The sequence below is a fragment of the Vanessa atalanta genome, chromosome 4, assembly GCF_905147765.1.
Source record: "Vanessa atalanta chromosome 4, ilVanAtal1.2, whole genome shotgun sequence".
NCBI classification, from domain to species: Eukaryota; Metazoa; Arthropoda; class Insecta; order Lepidoptera; family Nymphalidae; genus Vanessa; species Vanessa atalanta.
This window is the reverse complement of record NC_061874.1, coordinates 5,726,734-5,750,575: the sequence shown is the minus strand read 5'-3', so window position 1 is coordinate 5,750,575 and position 23,842 is coordinate 5,726,734. Positions and strand designations below refer to the sequence as shown.

At 30.9% G+C, this 23,842-nt stretch overlaps 3 protein-coding genes across 6 annotated transcripts; 2 read left to right on the top strand and 1 right to left on the bottom strand.

Moving 5' to 3' along the window:
• On the top strand, positions 1-5,027 carry LOC125077721. 4 transcript variants are annotated; one of them, XM_047689730.1, is made up of 9 exons: positions 2-251; positions 326-350; positions 976-1,047; positions 2,571-2,618; positions 2,836-2,904; positions 3,299-3,358; positions 3,495-3,524; positions 3,851-3,922; positions 4,982-5,027. In XM_047689730.1, exons 1-9 carry the CDS (start codon positions 201-203, stop codon positions 4,984-4,986), a joined length of 432 nt encoding a protein of 143 aa, XP_047545686.1. In that variant the 5' UTR covers positions 2-200; the 3' UTR covers positions 4,987-5,027. The 4 variants fall into 4 exon arrangements, with proteins under 4 accessions (XP_047545687.1, XP_047545686.1, XP_047545685.1 ...); XM_047689729.1 differs by having other exon boundaries at positions 973-1,047; XM_047689731.1 differs by lacking the exon at positions 2,571-2,618 and having other exon boundaries at positions 1-251; positions 973-1,047.
• A 207-nt stretch (positions 5,028-5,234) lies between these two features.
• On the bottom strand, positions 5,235-23,416 carry LOC125077720 (glutamine-dependent NAD(+) synthetase). The gene is made up of 13 exons (XM_047689728.1): positions 23,283-23,416; positions 14,295-14,450; positions 11,562-11,817; positions 11,234-11,379; positions 10,873-11,122; positions 10,582-10,786; positions 10,261-10,407; positions 10,026-10,174; positions 9,735-9,890; positions 8,771-8,985; positions 7,937-8,159; positions 6,622-6,798; positions 5,235-6,202 (listed from the first exon to the last, which is right to left on the bottom strand). Exons 2-13 carry the CDS (start codon positions 14,438-14,440, stop codon positions 6,071-6,073), a joined length of 2,202 nt encoding a protein of 733 aa, XP_047545684.1. The 5' UTR covers positions 14,441-14,450; positions 23,283-23,416; the 3' UTR covers positions 5,235-6,070.
• Positions 17,355-22,771, top strand: LOC125077971 (cytosolic carboxypeptidase 2-like). The gene is made up of 17 exons (XM_047690106.1): positions 17,355-17,559; positions 17,670-17,845; positions 17,920-18,072; positions 18,199-18,431; positions 18,507-18,653; positions 18,723-18,978; positions 19,092-19,256; positions 19,662-19,777; positions 19,842-20,001; positions 20,211-20,530; positions 20,719-20,842; positions 20,916-20,993; positions 21,063-21,245; positions 21,324-21,472; positions 21,554-21,737; positions 22,200-22,378; positions 22,471-22,771. The coding sequence occupies exons 1-17, from the start codon at positions 17,355-17,357 to the stop codon at positions 22,769-22,771; spliced, it is 3,129 nt and encodes a 1,042-aa protein (XP_047546062.1).
• Positions 23,417-23,842: the final 426 nt, after the last annotated feature.

Here is a 23,842-nt window from a genome sequence, read left to right as displayed (position 1 = left end):
GTTAAATGGAAGATACGTGCTATGTTGTCGGCTTAACATAAATCCAAATAGTAATAATTTCCAATTGTTCAATTTAGACTGTGTATATATTTGCTCAGTTGTACACACAATGGCTTACCGTATAAAGTAGCATCTAATTTGGGCGGGTTATTAGTGTAACAGCAATTACCTGTAAAAACGGTAAAGTTTAAACGTAAAATATGAAAATATTTGTGTTATTAGTTTTCATTGCAGTTTTAAGTGACCAAATAGTAAGGATTTTTACAGTATTCTATAATTGTATTGATAAACCAATATTACAATAAATATTAATTTATTTTTACAGTGTGCATATCCAGCCGCTGATGATGGTAAGCGAATTAAAATACTAAATAAGATTTTATTATAACAACTGATAAACGGATTTTTAGATATAAATTTTAAATTATAAAACAAAGTAATGAAATAGACACAACATTTACAATATCCCATGTTACATCCCATACCGAAACATTATAAGTTCTTTTATATTTTATATATGTTATATATACTTGTACCGCTACTTAAGTAAAGAATATTTAATTTTTTTAAACCGTGGGTTGAAGAATATCGTGTTAAAATTCTTTGGTACTATCGTTGTTATTGTGTTATTTACATATAATACGAACAAAAGAGGTTTATAAAAAAAATGTATATTTTTTTTTCATCTCATTTTAAACGAATTATGGTTTTTGTCAACATCACCAACACTATGAGTAAAATTTCAAATTGGTTTAAATTTCAGTTATAAGGTTTGACCCTTGTTAAGAGGTCTTAGCCTTAGCCTAGCAGTGGGGCATTTACATTTACTTAATTAAGCCTAAGACGATATCAATTTACGGCTATAATATTATGCATACAAATGTTCGTACTTATACGATATGTATTTTTAAACTTCTTGTTCAATGTTAAGTTCTATATTTTAGGATTAATACATTTTTTTCAATTAACCAGCAGCCGCTAAAGATGCCGTAAAAGATGCAAGTACACCTGCCGTTGATGCTGTAAAGGATAAGAATCCTCTAAAAGGTGAGCGAAGAAAAATATGACTCATTTTCCCATAGATAAATAAATTCGTCGCCTGATATTTTTTCTGACGATTTGTCGTCCACGTACTATATACTACTTCAAACACACAAACACGCGGCGAATAAAATTCCTACTGTTATAAACGCCCGCCATACACCATTTGATTCTTTTTCAGCTGTGCGGTCAGTGGTATATACCTCTCCATGGTGCATAAAACATTCGTGAAAATTCAAGGCGCGGTGTATTCTGGGCCAAACTCTAACATAGTTGCGAAATAATTATCGCGCGGTTTTTTTTTCGCAAGTGCTTGCATTTATCAAGCTTCATACAATATCCATGTGTCGCAGAATGCTACGGGATTTATTACGTAAGACACAGTTCGGGCTAAGACCTTAAGAAAATTTACTAATAATTTGACTAGACTAATTAAATACACGATAATATTTCTGAAAATATTGAAGTTGTGTGGTTAAGATTGATATATCAATTATATCACTAGTGATTATTTAATAGTGATATGTTAATAAAAATAGAAAATTTTAGGTGCTAACACGATGAGGGATTACATTGGTATTCAAATATTTTTTCCCTAACGCAATATTTGTCAAAATATTTATTTTAAAAATATTATTTATAAAACTTCAAGTATAATGTTGTTTTAAACTATGTAGGGTTGGACATTATAACCTCTTAACACTGACAATCTTTCATAATTATTAAACCTATCCAATTCCTCCGTGTCTTATCCACCATACGCGACCTTCTCGGCTCATTCAGTATACAAAAGCGGCAACCAAAGGTCAATAATTTTTTTTTATAATTTACAACCTAATTCAGATTGCTCGAATACTAATTGTAGTCACCAACCCTTTAATACAAATAACAATATAATTTTATCAAATCGAAATTTATTTAACGTTAAATGAAATAAAAGTAATAAAAATAACCCTTAAATTCTAGGTATTTCTAATTATACTAATATAATTAAAGAAGGACCAATATTTATGGTAACCGTAATTGTTGCTGGTCAAAAATTTATGAAAAATTTTATAAAAGAATTTAGTGAGTATTGTTACTAAATATTGATTAACATACATGAAACAATCGATCGACGTTGGATTAAATTATTCAAAATATATTTATTTTTACTTCACGTTAAAACAAATATATAATATAATAAATATAAAGGAAATCCTTCCTAATATCCCTTTAAGAAGAAAACATCCAATTAAAAAAAACCCAAGATCCAAACATCCAAAGACTAAATACAATGTAATACCAAAAACGTTTTGATGAGTACAGTCGTTCAGTATTTTTAAATAAGTATTATACACCAATATAAACTGTAAAGACTTTTCCCTCTGCGTGTATAGTCTTTACGTTCCTCATTCAAAATATAAAAAAGAAAACTTTTTTAAATGTAATATCTAGTACGTTTTTGTTTCCTGCGAGTATTATATTTATATACAATATTTATGCAATAATATTGAAAGATTTATACTTAAATTATTTTTTAAAAATAGGTCATGGCCCATCCGTTCCTGGCTTGGATAATTTATCAAAAATGACTAGTGAGTACATTTGCTTTTTATTTGACGTAACATTTAATGCTAAATCCGTCACTGTGGACTAGCCTTTATCTTTATGATGTCCAAAAATATTTCAATAAAGATTGTTTAACCATCAGCAAATTTTATTTATTTATTGTTTTTACTTCAAATTTTGATAATAAAAGTATTATTTATGTAACCTGTAATTTTCACTAATTAAATTATTCTAATTTCTTAGGTATTTTAAATCCCGCTGATATGATAAGCAAAGGCAAAGGTGTAATGGATACATTAATGAAACCGCTAAGTAAGTAATCTTTGATTGAAATTATAATTTTGCATTTTTTCTATGCTAAATTTAATTATATATCAAAATCAAAATATACTTATTTCCAGTATTCTTTTGAACGACAAAGTTATGGTCAAGTTAAAGTTAAATACAATTATATAGAAACTATTCTGCCTAAAAGTCAACAAATATAAATATATATTTGTATCATTTAATATAAAAACAAAATTATCACTGGCAAGCCAAGATGAATGTTAGAAATTAGAAAAGAACCGATCGGTTTTGATAAATGTGCTTGACCAGTAAGTGCTAAGTCCTACTACGTGGCTGCAACAACTTAGGACGAAAATATCACTGTATTTATAAAAATAAATTTATATTTATAATAATAAATAATAATATATAATTTCAGTGTCACCTCTTTCCGGCGTAGAGTCAATGTTAAAACCACATGACAAAGATGTACATCCACGTAAGTAATAAAGTGAATTAACTTATAATACGATAACTGAACAAATAAAATGGTATATTTTGTATATGTAAAATTTTGCAAAAAAATGATATTGCAATTATTAAATGAGTAATAAATTATTAAGTTGCCTTTCCAGCTAGCAGCGATGCAGCTTCAAAGTCAGCAAGTAAGTATTCACTGTACATTATAATTCAGATTTAAATTACACGTCTACAGTGATTATGTCTGCCTAAATATTTTTTCCTTCTTAAATGCAGGAAGAAAAGTTAAGAAAATAATGACTTTTATAGTGTTACATTATCACTTGAGTTGTCTTATTAATTACAGTACATACCGATAATTACTACTCAGTCATTTGGCATAGAGTCTAGTCATACAGCCTTCTGGCATACTGTCAATTATAAAACTAATTAGTCAATGGGATTTAGACGTAGACAAATTTACATGTGATTTGTCAAATTAGTTTAGTTTGTAAATAACATATTTTTTTAGATAAGGCTGAGAATAAAAATCCGTTACAAACTGCAGAGGCCTTTGGTACATCTTTGTTTGGAAGTTTCTTCGGTATGTTTTACGTTTGAGATAAGTTAATATTATAGTTATGCTAACTAATCTAAACTAACTTTATTTATAAATTGAAGTTTTCTCAAACAGAACACTAAATTCATATGATTAATTTGTGTTTATAATTTATCTCATACTCAGCGATGAAGGAAAACATCGTGAGGAAACCTCGCATATTATGTCAAATGAAAATCTGCGACATGAGTATAACCTAAACAATCTGGATTAAGGTAGCGTGGTAGAATAAGCCCTCGGTTGATAATTCCTTTTTTATATAAACTGATAATTTTTGATATACTTATTGTATTTATAAAGGCAAAAATATGTTAGTAAGTCGTAAAAATCCAATGCGTACTCTTTATACGGCTTTACGTGATTTCCGAAAATTTCTCGACAATAACCCAAATATCTTTAATAGCCGGCTAGCTTAAAAACAGCGTTCTCTGGCCGTGCTAGTTAGTAGACCAAGGAGCATTAAGTCTCTTATTAATTAAGTAACAAGCTAACCCACTCGCTTCAATGGACGAAATATATTAATCAATAATTATCGAGTAACTTCCGTTTTACGCGAATGAACTCCACAATCTCAAACGCCAACATTCATCCTTTAAGCATATTTTTTCGGCCTAAAGTATACATGTACGATATTGAGGCGTTTGTACTATCGTGATTTATATTTTCAAACAGCGGATATCCACCATGTAAGGACTAACCAAAAATGTTATCTTAGTAATATTTTTTGTAACTTTAACATTCATAGCTCTCGAATAAATTAAGTATAAGTAACATCTATCATAAATGAATTACTACTGGGCGTAAGTCGTACTTAAGAGGAAACTCTCGAGTTTATAGACTTTTATCCGGCTTCAGATTCCCTCACGATATTTCCAATCTAAGGACATGAAAACTAAGCGGTGCCTTCCCGCATTTTCATTTGGAATCTTAAGTTACTAGTGTTCTAGCCATTGGGCCACCTTGATTAATTAATTAGTTTTCTTTTTTTTTAATACTGATTATGTGCCTTTTTTTATTTATGTGAACAAACATTATTTTTTTCAGGTTAATAACATGACGACCTTTTGCACCAACAATTCTATTGACACTTTAAATAATCATGTATAATAATTAATATGTTATATGGATATATCCATTCATCCAAATTAGTTTCTTATTAATGATACTCAACACATAAACTCACACAGGCATCTTGGAGAGGATCATTACAATCAACGTTTATGTAAATCTTTTTTTTATTTTAATCTATTTTGTTTTAAATACTACTTTTGTTTGTCAAACAATATTTTTCACAGGATTTGGCGCTGTTAATTAAAATACAGATTTCCTAGTTCGGCTCCAGATGCTTCATTCGTTCACGATATTGTTTTATGGTTAATATTATTGTGGCAAATAGTTAACATGTTTTGGAAAATCGACTATAATTATTTATTATTTGGAGCGAATAAAAAATAATGAAAATCAAATTATATTTTATGTTATTTATATAAATAAATTTTATAAATATATAGCATTTTTTAATTTGTGCATAACAATGTTATTTTTTACAACATCACATATCACTTTATATAGGAGTATTTTGCACCGGATTACTTAAATTAGTATAATTTATAATCTGTATATTATAATTAAACAAAATCAATAACAACATACTAGTAAAAATCAAATACAACAATCATTTAATAGTCTTATTAAGTGTTAAGTTTACCGAAAATACATACTAGTAATGGCTTGAACTTGAGTAAAAAAATATAATAAATCAGTAAACAAAAATACCCTTATATTCAACCAAATTGAAAGCAATATACTAATCACTATATATACTTAATTCCAAACTACTCTTACGTATTGTTACTTATTTTAATCACGGGAGTAAACACAAAAAAAATATTCAGACATTAAATTGACGCGATATCATTGTTCGAAATTTAAATTCGTGAAAAAAAAAATTGCTATCGCCAAGTGGATATAAGAGGATTAAACATATATTAACCAAGTACTGTTTGTATTGAATAATATAGCAGAACTTTTAAGCGTAAATGTAAGTTCGTTTGTTTATCTTTACTCCGTCGATTGGAATAGACTATATATTATAACATAACTTTTACATATTGTTATATGACTATAATATATTTAAATAAGTACTCCCTTCCTGTCTCGTCGCATATTAAAGTGTGCCGCGATATTTGTGTTGGAGCCCGAAACCTCTTGTACTGTAGTAGAATCGCTTAGTTTGATACGTTTGTCTTTAGTCATTTGTGCTACCTGGAATCAGAAAGACTCATATTATTTATTGCTCTACAATAATGTATTTAACTTTAACTTCTACCGCCAAGGAGCAATATTTAGTATTGTTGTGTTCCGTTATAATACTCGGTCGCAGGGTTTTGTGCAAGCAAGTACCACCTACTCATCAAATATTCTACCGAAAAATAACAGTACCAAGTATTGTTGTGTTCCGGTTTGAAGGGTGAGTGAGCCAGTGTAACTACAGGCACAATGGACATAACATCTTAGATCCCAAGGTTGGTGATGCATAGGCGATGTAAGGAATGGTTAATTTACTCGTCCGCCTACCTATATCAAAATAAGAAAATATATGGTCAATATTTTCATAGCGCCACGCTTATCATCAGGCGTCTATTAGCTCGTCCGCCTATATATTTTATAAAAAAAAAACGTACAGCGTCGTCGATCGTCTTAAACTGCCAGTTCCAGTGCACGCGGTAGAGGAAGGGCCGATGGTCGAAGCGGTTGTCGTCGGGGCTGTACGTCTCGGCGTGATATGATGGAGTCAGCACCGTCATTTTATGGCGGTTAATGGCGTAGCAGCGGAAGAAATGCTTTACCTTTTCCGCGACCTGAAAAAAAATATATTTATGAACTTATTCATAAGCCTCAAAATATTGTACTAAGTTTTGAAGATTTAATGACTTTAATAATCAATGGCTATCATTACACACGACAAGAAACTTCAATAATATAATTTAATTATTGGCAATCAACGAATACTTTGATTAACCGACTGTTTGATGACAATTCGTATATGATGTCTTATATGGATAGCATATTTAATTTCTTATATTGAACAATCATAAATTGCAGCAATTATATTTGGGAAAGCGTATTTGTACACGCAAATGAACTATTTTGAAACAAGGCAACTCTGCGCCAGCTATAAATAAATAGATTAACTTCGTCGTTCTATCGCTATGCGGGAAGTATAACTTTAACAATAGGCAATAGAATTTTGGTAAGTTTTCTAACCCAGGCTCTCAGGCCCTCTTGTCTCTTCATAATATATGTATCATATTCATACATTTACCCATTTCTCATTACCCTACTATACTTAAATCGTAGCCTTGATGGTAGGGCTTTGTGCAAGCCCGTCTGGGTAGGTACCACCCACTCATCAGATATTCTACCGCCAAATAACATTACACTGTATTGTTGTGTTCCGGTTAGAAGGGTGAGTGAGCCAGTGTAATCACAGGCACAAGGGACATAACATTTTAGTTCCCAAGGTTGGTGGCGCATAGGTGATGTAAGGAATGGTTAATATTTCTTACAGCGCCTTTGTCTATGGGCGGTGGTGACCACTTACCATCAGGTGGCCCATATGCTCATCCGCCAACCAATGCCATAAAAAAAAATCCATTTGGTCAATTAGAAGCAAATCAATGCTGGCTGTCCGCCAACCCGCATTGGAGCAGCGTGGTGAAATATGCTCCAAACCTTCTCCTCAAAGAGAGAGGAGGCCTTTATCCCAGCAGTGGGACATTTACGGGCTGCTAATGCTAATGCAATGCTGGCTTTTGAATTACGCATTAGACAATTCTACTACTCCTAATAACGAATTTCTTTTTAATTTTGGAATCGAACATAAGTGTCGGAATATGGTTTAATTCCAAAATAGAAAGTATATCCAAAAACACTAAGGAGTAAGAGATTTCATATAAATAAACAAGCACCCTTAAACATTTTATACAATTATATTACCTCCTGTGGAGTACATTTGTTACTCCAAACATGTACAAGTTTTTGGAACATACTAAACGGTCCACAGTGGAACGTTTTTCTCAGACGCCCAAACTCTGATAACTCCGCATACGTCATTCCCATGTCCTGTTCGTCGGTCTGAGTGATCTGGCCATCCGATAAGGGTTCCAACTCAGCTGTAGGTGGCGCTTGTAAGATTTCAGACAGTGATGGCAAGAAAAATCTAAAACATTATTAAACCAAGAGATTGTAATTTTCTTACTTTTGCGAACTTGAATACATAAAATCAAATTGATACATTTAAAGAAAATTAAATCATGTAATAAATATGAATAAGTTTTTAAGTAAATAAAAGAATATATACCTACAATATATTTTATTCTGATGGATAAAAATAGCGCGTAATGAAACATCTATAGAATCAATAAATAAAATAAAATAATATCTGATACGTATTTCTTCTGAGCCGAGATGGCCCAGTGGTTAGAACGCTTGCATCTTAACCGATGATTTCGGGTTCAAACCCAGGCAGGCATCACTGAATTTTCATGTGCTTAATTTGTGTTTATAATTCATCTCGTGCTCGGCGGTGAAGAAAAACATCGAACCTGCATGTGTCTAATTTCAACGAAATCCTGCCACATGAGTATTCCACTAACCCGCATTGGAGCAGCGTGGTGGAATATGCTCCAAACCTTCTCCTCAAAGGGAGAGGAGGCCTTTAGCCCAGCAGTGGGAAATTTACAGGCTGCTAATGCTAAAAATGCTAATTTCTTCTTATCATCTTATTATGTGAGAAGTATAAATACATACTAAATTAAAAAAAAAACTCACCGGCTTTTAGCATAATGTAGGAAAGACTTCAAATCGGTTTTAGATATTCCACCGATAGGATTGACGTCAGCACTTGAGCAATCGTACTTGGTCATATATCCTCGTAATGCCTCGTCGACATTCGAAGAACCCAACACAAGTAATCCACCCGGCCTTCCTCGCACCCATAACATCAACTGTGCGAACAGATACGATAAAACCATTCGAAGACGAGCCTGAAAAATATTAAATTATTAACTTTTGTCTGACCGGTTTTGGTCAAAGCGGAAATTCTTAAAAGAGACCAATTAAGTACGTAGCACATATTTTATATACTGCATAAGCCTGGTTGCAAGCACAATTGCACTAACTTTTCCCTCGTCTCATGAAACCCAATGGCACTGGGATTCAAATGAAGAACCAACCGCTTTACATGTTTTCGGTGACATGAATGTTAACATTGCCAAAATTTTAACTTTGAGCTGCTATAGAGAACATTGAATTTCCCCGACCTGTGGGTTAAGCCTGAAATCTCAGGATTTGCAGCCCTAGAAACAGATCACTAGACAAACGTGATAATAGAAAGCAAATTAGATTAATTAGTCCGCGTTTTTTTTTTTTTTTAATTATTCACTGATCATTTGATCCAGGCCCCTACCACCTTTTGTGCAAGAAACAAGGTTGGTGGCTCATCACATTGGAGATATAAGGAATGGTCAATATTTCTTACAGCGGTAATGTCCGTCCGCCTACCTATATCATAAAAAAATAAAAACAAAAAAGGCGCTCTAAAATATTCATGGTCACCTTACCTTACAATATTATCCCCGATCAATTAGACTCGATCGTTTGGTCATGATACTTTTATAATACTCGAGAATAATCATGAAATAAACCCAAATGAAGTCATCATCAATCATTAAATATCCCCAGAAGAAGTGTTTGTTATTACTAATTAGTTAAATACATTTTCACTACATTTTACCTGAATGTTCTGTAGGGCCAGATTTTGCCGAGGGCAACCTCCCTTACTTCTAAATTTAGGTACAAGGCCGGTTGCAGTTGTAAATATACCAATAACGGCACTGACTGCTGAGTCTATCACAATAGGAAAATGATAACTACCTATTTCATTGGCAAGCTGAAAAAAATATACTATTTTTGTTATATTTTCTTTAAAAAAAGGTATAAAATAGTATGTGTCTATAAATAATATTGCATCAATACCTTCATTCAATTTAATATATTTATTAAAATTATTGAAATAATTTATTACCTGTGAGGCTCTTTGCTTAGTCTCTTGACTAGAGTTCTCTGAAGCCATGTAACAGGTGACTAGCAGCCTATTGCATAGCTCCATTGGATCAGATGGCGTGTAGTCAGATTGACAGAGAATCTTTCTTACGTCATACAAAACTTGGCTCTCTGTGAACAAATGCAAATCAGCTCTGACATATATTTATACCAATCAATAACACTAATGTTCAACGAATTATCATACGCAACTATACCTCCTTTCTGAACAGCATCACAAATCTGTGTACACATGGAGAAAACAATACAAGCTGTGCTAGTCGAATCAACCCCTCCACTTAGAGGCAGGAAAAATCCTCCCTGACCTGACCTTCGTAAATAATCCCATAGCCAACAGGCTGGACCTAAAATATAAGATACAACAACATATGAATAACAGATTTAACAATTATATGAATAACCATCAAATACATTATAATGATACCAAATGAATCATTGTACCAACACAATTCTTTATTGACAAAAGGTTTTATTTTAAATCCAAGTTTAACAGCTATGGTTAATGCAAATTTAATCACCTAGTTCGATTTCTTCTTCAGGGGTAAGATATTTGCACTCAACGGGTGGACTGATTGTAAGATATATATCTTCGTCATCGGATAAAGCGAAGTCAACAGATATTCGAGGAAATGGAGCATTTGCGGCAGCTAAATGCGACCGGGAACTAATTTGTGTACGATATGAACGGATATCTTCTAGATCTATCGTGGCAGTTATCACTTCCTGGAATTTAAAATGTCAGATTATTTACGACAAAAATATTATATACAAATAAATCCCAACCAACAATAATCTCAAGAAATACTTACAACATCGTGTAGTGCAAATTGTAGTCCTCGACTAACGATCTCTCCGTTAACAGCCACACATGAACATCCATTGAAATAGATTCGTTGTCCGTCGCATCCTCGCAAATTACTAAACAAATAGGCACCTCCACTTTTAAATGTAGCACTTTTAACTAGATCTACGGTTACGTATGCTTTACGCAATTCCATATAACTGCCGGAACCATTCGATATTATTTCTACACCATCCAAACTTAAAGGAATATGGCGACTGGAAAGAAAGAAAAAAGTTAACATGAAACCTTAGCCTCTTGGCTTCTTCTTCTTAGCTAGTTTAATGAACGTTTTAGATTAAATGAATAATTTAAATGATTCTAGCAACCTTTGAGGATTCCACAACTCTTCGCATATTTCAAAACCAATACACGTGTCTCTAGTAGAAATAACTGCGTCACCAATTGGTACCACAGTCTGATTAGTTATAGATGTGATCATTCGAGGTAAATAATAATCCTCTACTTGTCGTTCCTGTAAAAAAAATATATAATATTTAAATAGACAGATAAGAAATCATAATCTAAATATTAAAGTATGTTTTAAAAAACTCTTTTTAATTATTTCATTTAATTACAAACACTAATGATCAAATAATCAAATAAGATAGATTCAATTGAATCTTTAATGGTTTCAAAGTTAACATGCTCTCTTACTTTAGTCCAACAAGAAAACCATCGAGTCTCTCTATAGTTTCCATCTTCACATAATATCATCTTTGGTCTTATTAGTAAGATTTTTTTATTAAGAAATGCAACTCGGCAATTGTATGATACATTTCGGTGCTGGACTGGCATGCCAACATCTATAAGTATATCCTTACAAGTAGCAGATTTTAGCAATTCTGCTAGCACTTGCCAGCTATGGAGAAAAGTATCTGGCTCATGGAAGTGATCCTCGCAACTATATCCGCTATGAAACAAAAATTACTTTCAAATACAATACATTCTGATAAATTATTATAAGATGATATACGAATTACTTCTGCATTTAACATCAATAATTAATGTGATAGGGCTTTGTGCAAACCCGTTTGGGTAGGTAACACCTACTCATCAGATATTCTGCCGCCAAGCCACATTAGTTGGTATTGTTGTGTACGGGTTTGAAATGTGAGTGAGCCAGCGTAACTACAGGCACAAGGGACATAACATTTTAGTTCCTAAGGTTGGTGGCGCTTTGTCGAAGTAAGGAATGGTTAATATTTCTAACAGTGCCAATGTCTATGAACAGCAGTGACCACTTAAGAGGACTACAAGAGCTAAGTGCCCTTGAGAATCGCACGCACACACTTACAAAATCGACAAAAACGGCAAGCCCGTGTACTAAGGGTTAAGCGAGGTAACGAGATTACGCCTAAATATTCTAATAGATGGCGCCAAACCGAGCGACGTAAGATCAATCATAAATCTCATAAAAAATAGATAGGACAACAGAATTATTTTTATTTCTTTCGATGTTAGTTAACAAATGATTATAAAATAAAACTGATTCAATTAAACTTACAATATTTTTATTTATATTTTGTATACAATAAAATAGAAAGTTAGTTTTAACCTTTTTTTTTCTTTTATTTATATTATTATACCACAATTAGTTCTTATACTAAATATTAAAACATACAAATTTTTAACATTTTATAAAAGTTTAATGATCTATTTATATAATAAAATCGTAAGTGTTCGAAATCTGTAGTGTAATGACCGTGGGATAACATATAGCGTAGTATTTGTTCCTTTTATTAATATTGGTTCATAAAGAAAAAAAAATATATTCAATTTAAAAAAAAAACATCTAAATATTTACTAGTAAAAAATGTTGTCAATTCGATTTGGTTGAATCATTGATGAATCAAAGGTTAATAAAAGGGTAAAAAACATTTAGTGTTAATTTTTTTATTAAAATCTTTTATTTAATTTCACTTGTATGTATGAATGTATGAACATATGTCCTGGAATCTTGCAATCAATATTACACCCACTTCCACTGAAGCTATGGAGCTGAAAGTTGGTACACATATTTAGTCTTAATGAGACAATGCACGATTCATGAATTGCTGCCATATTCAATCCAATATGGCGGACGTTACAAAAAAATTAAAATTTTTGAATTACATACAAATGACACTTCTGAATATTCTAGTTCTCTGGTTCACAACAATTACATTTTTTTTTGTTACGACTTTACTTTTTTATTATTATTAAAATTAGTTCATACATAACTTTAATTCTTATTATAAACAAAATCGATAAAATTAAACTCTTACGCAATATAAATAAGCTTCCGTGTTGTTGTTTTCGACTTTCTTTATTCTGTAAAAAATAAATATATGTTAGTAATTACATTTCTATTAATTATAAAATTATGTATTTAAAAAATATGTATCTAAATATGTCATAGTAGTTATAATGAAAAAAAATGCTTCGAGTTCATGGGGATCGAACGTAGTCAACTCTCAATTGATGTTTTCCTTCCTTTGACCAAATACTCTATCGTAGTTATTAAGAATGGCTCGAAAAATCTGATTATATGCGAACTGATTGCACATTTTTCTAATAGATGTTTTCAATATTCATAATTTATAAAAAAAAAAATATGTTTACTAATTAAATACTCTTACCTTTTAATATCGTTCATATGTATGTTCGGCGCTTGATTTATATAAACGTTTTTTAGTTTTCCTCACGCCTTTCACTTTATTTCCCATATTTACACAATTAAAATTTATAACAAATAATATAATAAAAAAACAAATGCCTAATTACTACTACACTATTTTAACTTAGTATATTTATTTACAAGAAAGAATAAAATTTATTATAAGAAAACATGAAACAATGAATTTACAATTAAAATTACAAAAAAATATCTCGTAACGTAATGAATGATGCGGCGAAAAGATCGACACGTCTGTATAGCATCAGGCCTCAGCCGGCATTGTCTGTACACGGCGTTTACGCACACATGCGTACGCATTTTGTTCGACAATAAGAATATCGGATTTAAAAAAAATCTATTGATTTTACTAAAAAAGTGACACCCAGGTTAAATAGTATATTGCTTGTAGAATAATCTGACAAAAAACCTGAATTATGGAACGTATATAAGTATAGTTATTATTGATTAAAAGATCTTTTTAGAGGTAACTTTGTGATTTTTTTCTATCGTACCAAATTAATTACATCATGTTTTCAAAATAACAAATACTTAGCATGTATCCTGAAGATTATCATATATTTTTTTCATTTGGTTTACTGCATTGGATCATATACTTTTTTGCATTATAAAACTTGCATTTAGCTCATGTAGTCCCCTTAACATCAGGTAGCTCATTTGCCGGTCCGTCTACCTATTATATAAAAAAAGCATTTCAAATACAATACACATACCATACTTCTAATTCAGGTCCTGTTCTATAGAGTGCGCCCATTTCTTTAGCTTCTTGAATAGACTGTAAGATTCTATTTAAGTTCCCTTCAAAATCCAATGCCCATTGATTTAATGTACATACTGCTACCACAACTTTGCGCCCCATTTTTAGGTTTCTAAAACAATACAATATTAGTATTTAGTATTTGTTGTAGATTAAGTACTTAAAAATATCTATAATTTATGAATTACTTATTGTAGGATATAAAAAAAAAAGTTTTACTTGACCGTTGCAAAGTCATTATTGAAATAGTCGTTTTTTGCCAATAGGCAATTTAAGATATTAAATAAAATTTAGAGGATTCTTAAATACTTCATGTAAGATTGAATAAATATAGTATTCATACGGAATAGCCAACCAACAAGATTTTTTTTCTTCCTTGGTATGAAAAAGAAGATATTACATAATCCTAGAAGAAAATCGCATCAGTTATGTAGTGGGCAATAATAACTGTACATTACTGTATAGCATGAACCGCTCAGTTCATTGATGAGTGACACACGACAGGCAGATAGTCTAACGAAATCGATCCGTACCAGTCCGTAACAAGTTCCGGCCAATCACCCCGCCCTATGCCCTACGACCCCGACAAGAGGTCTACGCACCGAAGAAGAGGAATGCGAACGCAACTTCGCACTAGTGAACGATTAAACGTACTTATTATATTTTACACGCACGTATTGGCTGTTATAGAATATAATTTTTCATATTTTCGATTCGAATGACAATTAGCAAAATTATATTTATAGTATGTACTGTTGGGATACGGGTGTATGTATTCATTTGAAAGTAGAAAATTATATTTGAATAGAGATCAATTTCAAAGCACATAAGACTTAGATACCTCTACTAAATCTAGGTTAAGACCTTATAGAAAGTAAAAAGGAAAACATAAAAAACCTTTACTCCAAACTACAGTTGACAGTCAGTATACTTTACACTGCTACAGTAAAAAGCTTTAACTTAATAGTTCAAACTCGTCGCAGCACAACAACAGATATTTTAATCAACGAAATGAACAAAACTTAAATTAAATTGCAGCAAAAATCTTTTACCCGCACCAAAAAGTGGATTTTTCTTTGACGACACGAATATTACGTAGCACCTATCGACTTACTGGTACTGTTTCCTTGGCAACTAATTTATATACGTAGGTACTATGATAAGATTTTAAAAATAGGAGTGAAAATAAGAGTTTGTAGTATGAGGGGTTGTAAAGAATTATTAAATTTGCTGAAAGTGGAGAATTTAATATCTGATATTATTATTAGTTCTTTGACAATAAACTTATTATTGTCAAAGAACTAGTAATAATCATTGATACTTACTAATATTACAAGAAAGTTGAAAAGTATAGTTGAAAATTGTAAAAGAAAGAATAGTTGAAAGTAACTCTGTCTGTCTGTTGCTCTATCACATATCCTATCCATCATATCCATACCACTGAACCGAATTTGATAAAATTTGATATGAAGCAAGCTTCTAGTCTAAGGGAGGACATAAGCTGTTTTTTATGCCTAACATTTGACGGCCAAATGCTAAAATGCGAGCGAAGCCGCGAGCGTGAGCCAGATATTCTATGTAATATACTTCATTTATTTTCTAATTTTTTTAACTATAGAAACTAATATTATTTCCATCCTTGTAATATGTGATAAAAAGTTTCGTTTTATCAATCAATCGTAACGAACGTAAAATCTTATCTAGAATACAATATCTGAATAAGCTATGAATTTGTGTAATATAGGTTTCTATTATCAGATAATTAATAACTTGAGCATTCATTAATTTGTTTCTATCTTAAGTATGAGCTTCATTACATAATGTATATCTTCAAATTAGTAAAGCGTTCGTAATTTTTCTGTTATATAAATTATGTGGTAAAGAATCATTCAAAGTAATTGAATAATTCTTTACCAAAAACCTTTGTTATAGTGTTACGAAACAGTTTAAGAGCTTCACGGGAGCTAGTAGCGAAGTTAGAACGTTTATTCAAAGTTAACACATTACGAGGAAGTGCAGTCACCTTTCAGGCTTTCGTCGAAGCGTAGCAAGTTATAATTTCTCGGAAATATTCATATTGACAGAATGATTACCAGATCCGATTAAAAATCAAATCTAAAAATAAATTAAAATATTAATATTTAATGAGTAGGTATATACATAAAATAAAATTGTTAACGCGTAAGCTACTAAAACAATAAGTAGTAACGTTAATCGAAGTTTGAAGGCATTAATTTAATGTTTAAAAAAACTGTGTACTGTGACAATTTTATTCATCATTTATCTTTTTATACTAAAAGTGCAAATATAAGATAGTTTTAGATAAACAGATAGTGGCAATAATGCTTCTAGACACCGATAAGATAGACAAAGATATTACAAGAAGAACTAGTAAAGGTGAGTTTCATGGAATTCATTATGTACTATTAGTAATAATTCAGTATATAAGTGACTACACTTATAAAAATTTGAAAAGCGGGTAAATATATTTATCTAAAGAAAAAGTTTTGTTCAGTTAAAGATTTAAATATTAAGTTAGTTTCATTTGGGTATTTAATCGTTTTGTCGTTGCGGTTTCCTTATATTTCTAAATAAGTATGTATGTATGTATAAAGGTATCATTTATTAATATAACAATATGGCTATTTGTTATTTTTTTTACATAGCTTATATGATTGCTTTTGCTACATGGTCGTATAGTCAGATACTCGAATACGTTATGACGTCAAGAATCACTTGATAAAACGTTAAACGATCGAAGCATGACATCAGTAAAGCTTTCGTCTCCGAATCACAATAACTTTTGGCCTCAATACGAAAACTTCAGTGTGCTTTCGTGCGCCGATTCATTCGCTAGTTTACACGCAGTTAAAAATCTGTCGAATCTTATCAATCAATCTAAATAGCTTTGCAGCCATGGAGACAGAATATTTAATATAACTTAGATTTTGATAATCAGAATGCTATATGTAGCTTGGCAACCTCGATACAAAATAAAATTAAAAACTTTACTAAAATGTTATGGTGGAAACAACTTGAGTGTGCACAAGAAAACGTTATGATGATAGAACAAGAGGAACAGAGAAGAGAATACGTTGATAACACGACGCTCACTTTAACGTTACCCACTAGGGATCCCGTATTGCAAGATAATTTATTGATAGCAAATATAGATCAAGTGAAAACTTTGCAAGCTACTCTTTTTCCCATTTGTAACAAAGGTAACATAATTCACCAAAACTAATTTGTGAACTTTATAGACACGATTCGTTGATAATTGTTGCATACACGCACAAAGAGCTTATTTTAAAAGGCGACTATCTTATTGCAGGAACATTTATATCTAACTTTCTTCAAAATAACATAAAAACTAATCAATTAGAAATAAACACTGACATCAAGACTTTCAAAACAACAGCCAAATTGAAAGAGCCACGAGATTTATTTGCGCTTCCAAAAGAACTTGATTGCCCACAGCAGGCACCACGTTGGCCATCTGAATGCCAAGTAAGGAACCTTAATTTTTTTCTATATGTCTATAAATTTTAATGTATTCGAAAAATGACTAATGTACAATAAAGGTTGTAGAGGAAAGAATTCAGCATATTATGTGGAGTCCTGCATCACCAGAGCCATATTACGTTTCAACTGGTAAAGAACTTAAGCCTCAACCGGTCGGTGAAGAAGCAGGAACAGTGATTTTTCAATACTATCCTATGAGTGCTGTGAATTATGTAAGTTCGCAAACAAAAATCTAAACCAATCGTACTTTACATCAAGTTAAGCTAAAATTCGTAAACTACAAATCAATCGATAAACTAACAATAAAAAACACTTAATATCATATCAAACTATTACAGTTTAGTCGGTCGTCTGTGGGTGGATCTCGACTATATTTATCGGCATGTACGACTGCTGGGGGTGAAGATGAATTACGTTTTGAATCACGTTTTGAAAGTGGAAATTTAGCCAAAGCAATTAAAATAACGTCTGCTTACTACGAGCTACACCTCCGTACTGATCTCTATACTAATAGACATATGCAATGGTTCTATTTTAGAGTGTCTAACACTAGAAAGCAAATGATGTACAGGTAATAAACTAATACTCATATCAAACTTCACTATTTGTATCTTAGCTATATTTTTGATAATTTGATTTTATATAGGTTTTCAATAGTTAATTTAACTAAGCCTGAAAGTCTGTATAATGAAGGCATGCGACCTTTAATGTATTCTACGAAGGACGCACAATTGCATTCGATCGGTTGGAGACGTTGCGGTGAAAATATCGCCTATTATAAGAACGATTCTACGTAAGTAATTTATTTAGAATAGATAATACTTGAAGTGTATGTTATGTGTAATAGATTTAATATTTATAGGTGCGAAGAAGAAGAACAGAGTCCAAGTTACACGCTGACATTTAATTTAGAATTTCCGCATACAGACGATGCTGTATATATTGCACATTGTTATCCATACACATATTCGGATTTACAGGAATATCTTTCTAGATTACAAGCACATCCAGTCAAATCGACGTATTCAAAACTAAGACTTCTATGTCGAACTCTAGCTGGTAACAATGTATATTATCTGACCATAACTGCACCTAACCTTAACGAAATGGAACCAAAGGTAACTTTTAATTTAATATTATAAATAATAGCTGTTGTAATAATAACATAATTTTATTAATAAGATTATCCACCATTAACACCTTTATCAAATATTTGTTTTTCTTATTAAAGAAGAAAAAAGCTGTAATTATAACGGCTAGAGTTCATCCCGGCGAATCGCCTTCATCCTGGATGATGAAAGGTTTCATGGACTATTTAACCGGAGACTCAAATCAAGCTCGAGAATTAAGGGAAAAATTTATTTTTAAACTAGTGCCAATGCTTAATCCTGACGGTGTAAGTATTTTTTATTAAATATAATGCTGATACTATAAATTAAGTAATGTAAATATAGGTTTTTGTAAAAAAAATAATAAAATACTAGCAAACACGTTTACCGCATCTTGCTATTTCAATAAGATGATTTTTAAGCATTTGGGAAACCGCCCGCTTTGATAGCCAAATTTAGAATAACAACGTATAAGTCTAAGAACTCCTTTGCAAATACGAATACGATAATTGTCATGTTACTAATTACTCGAAGCCCGATTTAAAAATAGGTAATATTTTGTTTTCCTTTTATTATATATCAAATAATATATCGTCGAATATTAACAGGTTAAGTGACTTCTATATTGTAAAAAACCCTGTTAAATAATTGTTTTTGTCTGAAATATTAATAAAATATCATTAAAAATTCAGGTTATTGTTGGTAACAATCGTTGTTCGCTAACTGGAAAAGACTTAAATAGGCAATACAGAACTGTCATAAGAGAAACATATCCTCCCGTGTGGCATACAAAAGTAATGATAAGAAGGTAACAATAATTTTCCATAAAATCTTTGTAGCAGCGTGTATGTTCTAAACTTAATTTAGTATAGGTTACAGGAAGAATGCGGAGTGGCAATGTATGTAGACTTACATGCACATTCAAGAAAACATAATATCTTTATTTATGGATGTGAAAGCCGAAAAAACTCAGATAAACGTTTACAAGAACAAGTATTCCCTTTAATGCTACATAAGAATGCAGCAGACAAGGTAAATATCAAAGTATTTAATGATAGGTAAAGCCAAAATAGATCAGTGCCTTTTTTTGTAATTGACGAGCTTTACCATTACCCAGCTTTTATTTTAGAAATAAGAGTAAAAAACAACTTTTCGATACCAATAATATTTCTCAAATTTTAAATAGATCGTATCCAATAATTGTAAGAACATAATTTATTGAACATAAATCTATATTTTAGTTTTCATTTGAAAATTGCAAATTCAGAATACAACGTAGTAAAGAAGGAACTGCTCGAGTTGTAATATGGATGTTAGGAGTGGCCAATAGTTACACCATGGAAGCTTCATTCGGAGGATCAGAATTGGGTAGTAGAATGTCAACGCATTTCTCCGCTCAAGACTACGAGAGTCTTGGGCGTACATTTTGCGAAACTTTACTGGACTTTTACGATGAGGATCCTAGCAAAGAAAGATTAAGAACAAAAATTGTTACACGCTTGTTAAAAGAAGGCTCTAATGCGGACGAGCCAACAAATATTGATCTTTCTGATTATTCAAGGTATGTAAATGATGTAACCCTAACTAACACGGATAGTGAGTTTGTTGGTCTGTCGATCGCACTTTTAAGTCTTAATTCCTGAGACTAAGGCAGCAACTAGATATGATAATCAACCGAGTACGTATTTGATCTCATCGTAAACACAAGCGACAACTATTACAAAATAATTTTCGTATTCCACAACACAGTGACGAAGGCGATACATCCAGCAGTAGTTCTGAAGCTTGTGTTCCCAGAGAAACTTCAACCATTGCACAACTCGCACCACCACCGTCCCCAATTTTGCCAGATATCAATAGAAATATAATTGACGTAAGTTTTGAATGTCAATTCATTCAATCAAAGCCGTTAAACTTAAAATAAAGAAAAATATGTTTTGCCATAGAAACCCCGGCGACAAAGGCAAATATTGGAGAAAATAAACAAAACTGAGAAGAAAAAAACAAAGAGAGAAACATTACAGGTATGAACCTACAAAATGTTGATAGTAAATAACAGTATTTAGTGACTTTTTGAAAAAAATATTTTACAGGTATCAAGGGCTACGATAGACTTAACATCGGATGCGATGACCGATGCATCATCTGATTGTGATTCATTTGAAGAAAATCTCAGTCCTATAAGAAGAGTTCGTAAACATTTACATTCGTCCTCGAAAATGAAACCGAGAAGAAAGAAAAAAATGCCCCCTGAATTAAAAATATTTCCAGCACCAGTAATCATTTAACTGATATTCACTTCATTTCATTCCATTGAAAAAGAAGTAGTGAAATAATATTTGCTTACTTTACAGACTAGTGATTCAACATTTAATTCTGACCGTGAGAAAAAACCTTCGAAATCTAGAAGACCAAGAAGTGTCTCAATGGTAACTGAACCATTTAACAAGTCACGGTTAAATCCTGCTTCATGGCATCAGTTTCAACGTTTACCACCCCCTAAGTATAAAAACTATTGAGACATATTTATTGTAGAACTCTATTGGTATGAAAATAAGTAAATATATTAAGTAATATATTACAGATATTTATCTGAAATTAAAGGCAGAAATATGAACCCATCAGAACTACAAGTAAAACTAAGTACTTTAAGGAAAAATGTTTGGACTGGGGTTCAAGATGAGGAAAAAGGTCCACTGTCATGGGGAATATCCAGCTTCGCCATGAACTCTTATTTCACAGACAGTGAAGCTTTACTTAGGTATTTACTTATTAGACATTTTTTTTTATTTTTACTTTTTTTTAATAATATAAAAACTAAGTATGTAATTGGAAAAGTTTATTTTTGTTTAATTATCATAATTTGTTTGGAGTCAAAAAATGATAAGCTTACATACATTTCCAATATTTTTATTAATAACTTAATATTATAATAGCAGCATAGTATTAAGAGTGCTTAATACTATGCTGCTAAATCCTATAGTAATATCATTTTGGTAGAATTTTTTAATTGTTATAAGGTTCTATATATATTTTTAACTGAATTTTCACCTAGAATTGATACTAAAAATGATAAAATTTGCCATATAATATTATAACACTTACTATATATATAACTATTATGTCACAGCAGAATACATAAAGGACATAATATAACCACATTTGGTATTTACTTTAATAATCACATTTCAATTATTGTCATCTTTTTTATTTTATGTTTAAATTATAATTTTCTTAATAGATCTTGTTCAAAGAAATTGGAAGAATTAGAGGGTGAAAAAAGAAAACACAAAGACGATAAAAAGAAAAAGAAATTTAAATCAAAGAAAGTTTTAGTTAAAGTGCCAACTTCAGATGAAATAATTGAACCAAATAGTAAAATACCTAAAACAAATAAAAAGAAAGGAAAGTAAGTATTCAATTAGATATTATCAAAAATTACATTATATGTAAAATGTGAATGACCTAACAAATAAAAAAAAATAAAAATTATTTTTCCAGGTTAAAACATACCAAATCAGATATCTCCTCACTTATAAACAATACAAGTTTTACAGATATACCCAGGAATGCACCACCTTTACCACAAAATAAGATTCCTAAGTCAACCTTTAGAAAAAGTGCTTTTGTAGCGACAGCTATTCAAAGTAAAAAGTCTATTCAAAAAACAATTCAAAATGTAGAATCTGACAACTCTGATTCTGATGAATCTATTCGTACAACAAAAAAAGTCAAGAAAAAGTCCAAATTTAATAAAAATAAATTGCAAAAAAATATAACAGAGACTAAAATCAAGAATTAATAATAATTTAAAGACTTTGTTCTTATTGTATACTAGTACATACATTACTAAATTTAATATATTGCATTAGTGAATAAAATAACTTGAAATTATATTTCCTTATACATTTTATTTTACATTCCTACCATTTGAAACATAAAACAAAATTAAGAAGCTTGTTAAAATGTAATTCAAAATATTAAAAAAATAGGTGATAAATATGTGTTATGGTTATTTTTTTAATGCATTTGAAATGTATCCTAAAGGTAACCTCCCTTTGATTGAAATCAAGGATACATTTGCCTGCCATAAAATTCACAAGCAATATTGAGTTGTCTTATGTAAACAAACATGCTAAATGTAAAAAACAAAACTGTGCTTAGCGAGGTTTATTAGTTAAGAAAATATTGTATACAATAACATACAATATTAAAATATTCGTCAATCATTAAATAAATAAAAAACCATTGGGCACTTTACAATTATTTAAAATAAAATATAATGTGGATAATACTATAAATTGAATACTCACTCAGTAAATTGATAATAAGTTTATAAAATAAAAGGTTTGATTAACTTGGTATCTTGATAAAAAAGCAAGATTTGATTAAGAAATTAAAAAAAATAAACTCAAAACTTTTGTACTTTGCGGTTATGTCGTTTGTAATTGAAAACTGACATTGACAAGTGACATATTATTTCAAAAATCTAATTCATGTTTTTTTCAATAATATATCTAAAATATCTGTTGGTATAGATTATAAAATAGAACTTTTGACAACTTTTTCGATCAATCTGGGTAGTGTAATTGAACTGTAAATACGTTAAGCATTCATTTATGACTTATAAAATATCTCATATATTTTGTTTTCAAATCCAACTTAATTCTTTTTGAATTTCATACACTGCTAATATACTGCCAATAAATGATTCCTGTAAACAAAAATAATTCCAGAAAGTGGGACCGTTTTATTTTTCATTTGTAGTTTAATAGATATCTGCTTTCCACACAAAATATTATAGACTCTGCTTAGATCCATTAGCCCAATCTAGTTGATTTATGAATCATTTTCATCAGATTATATATCAACT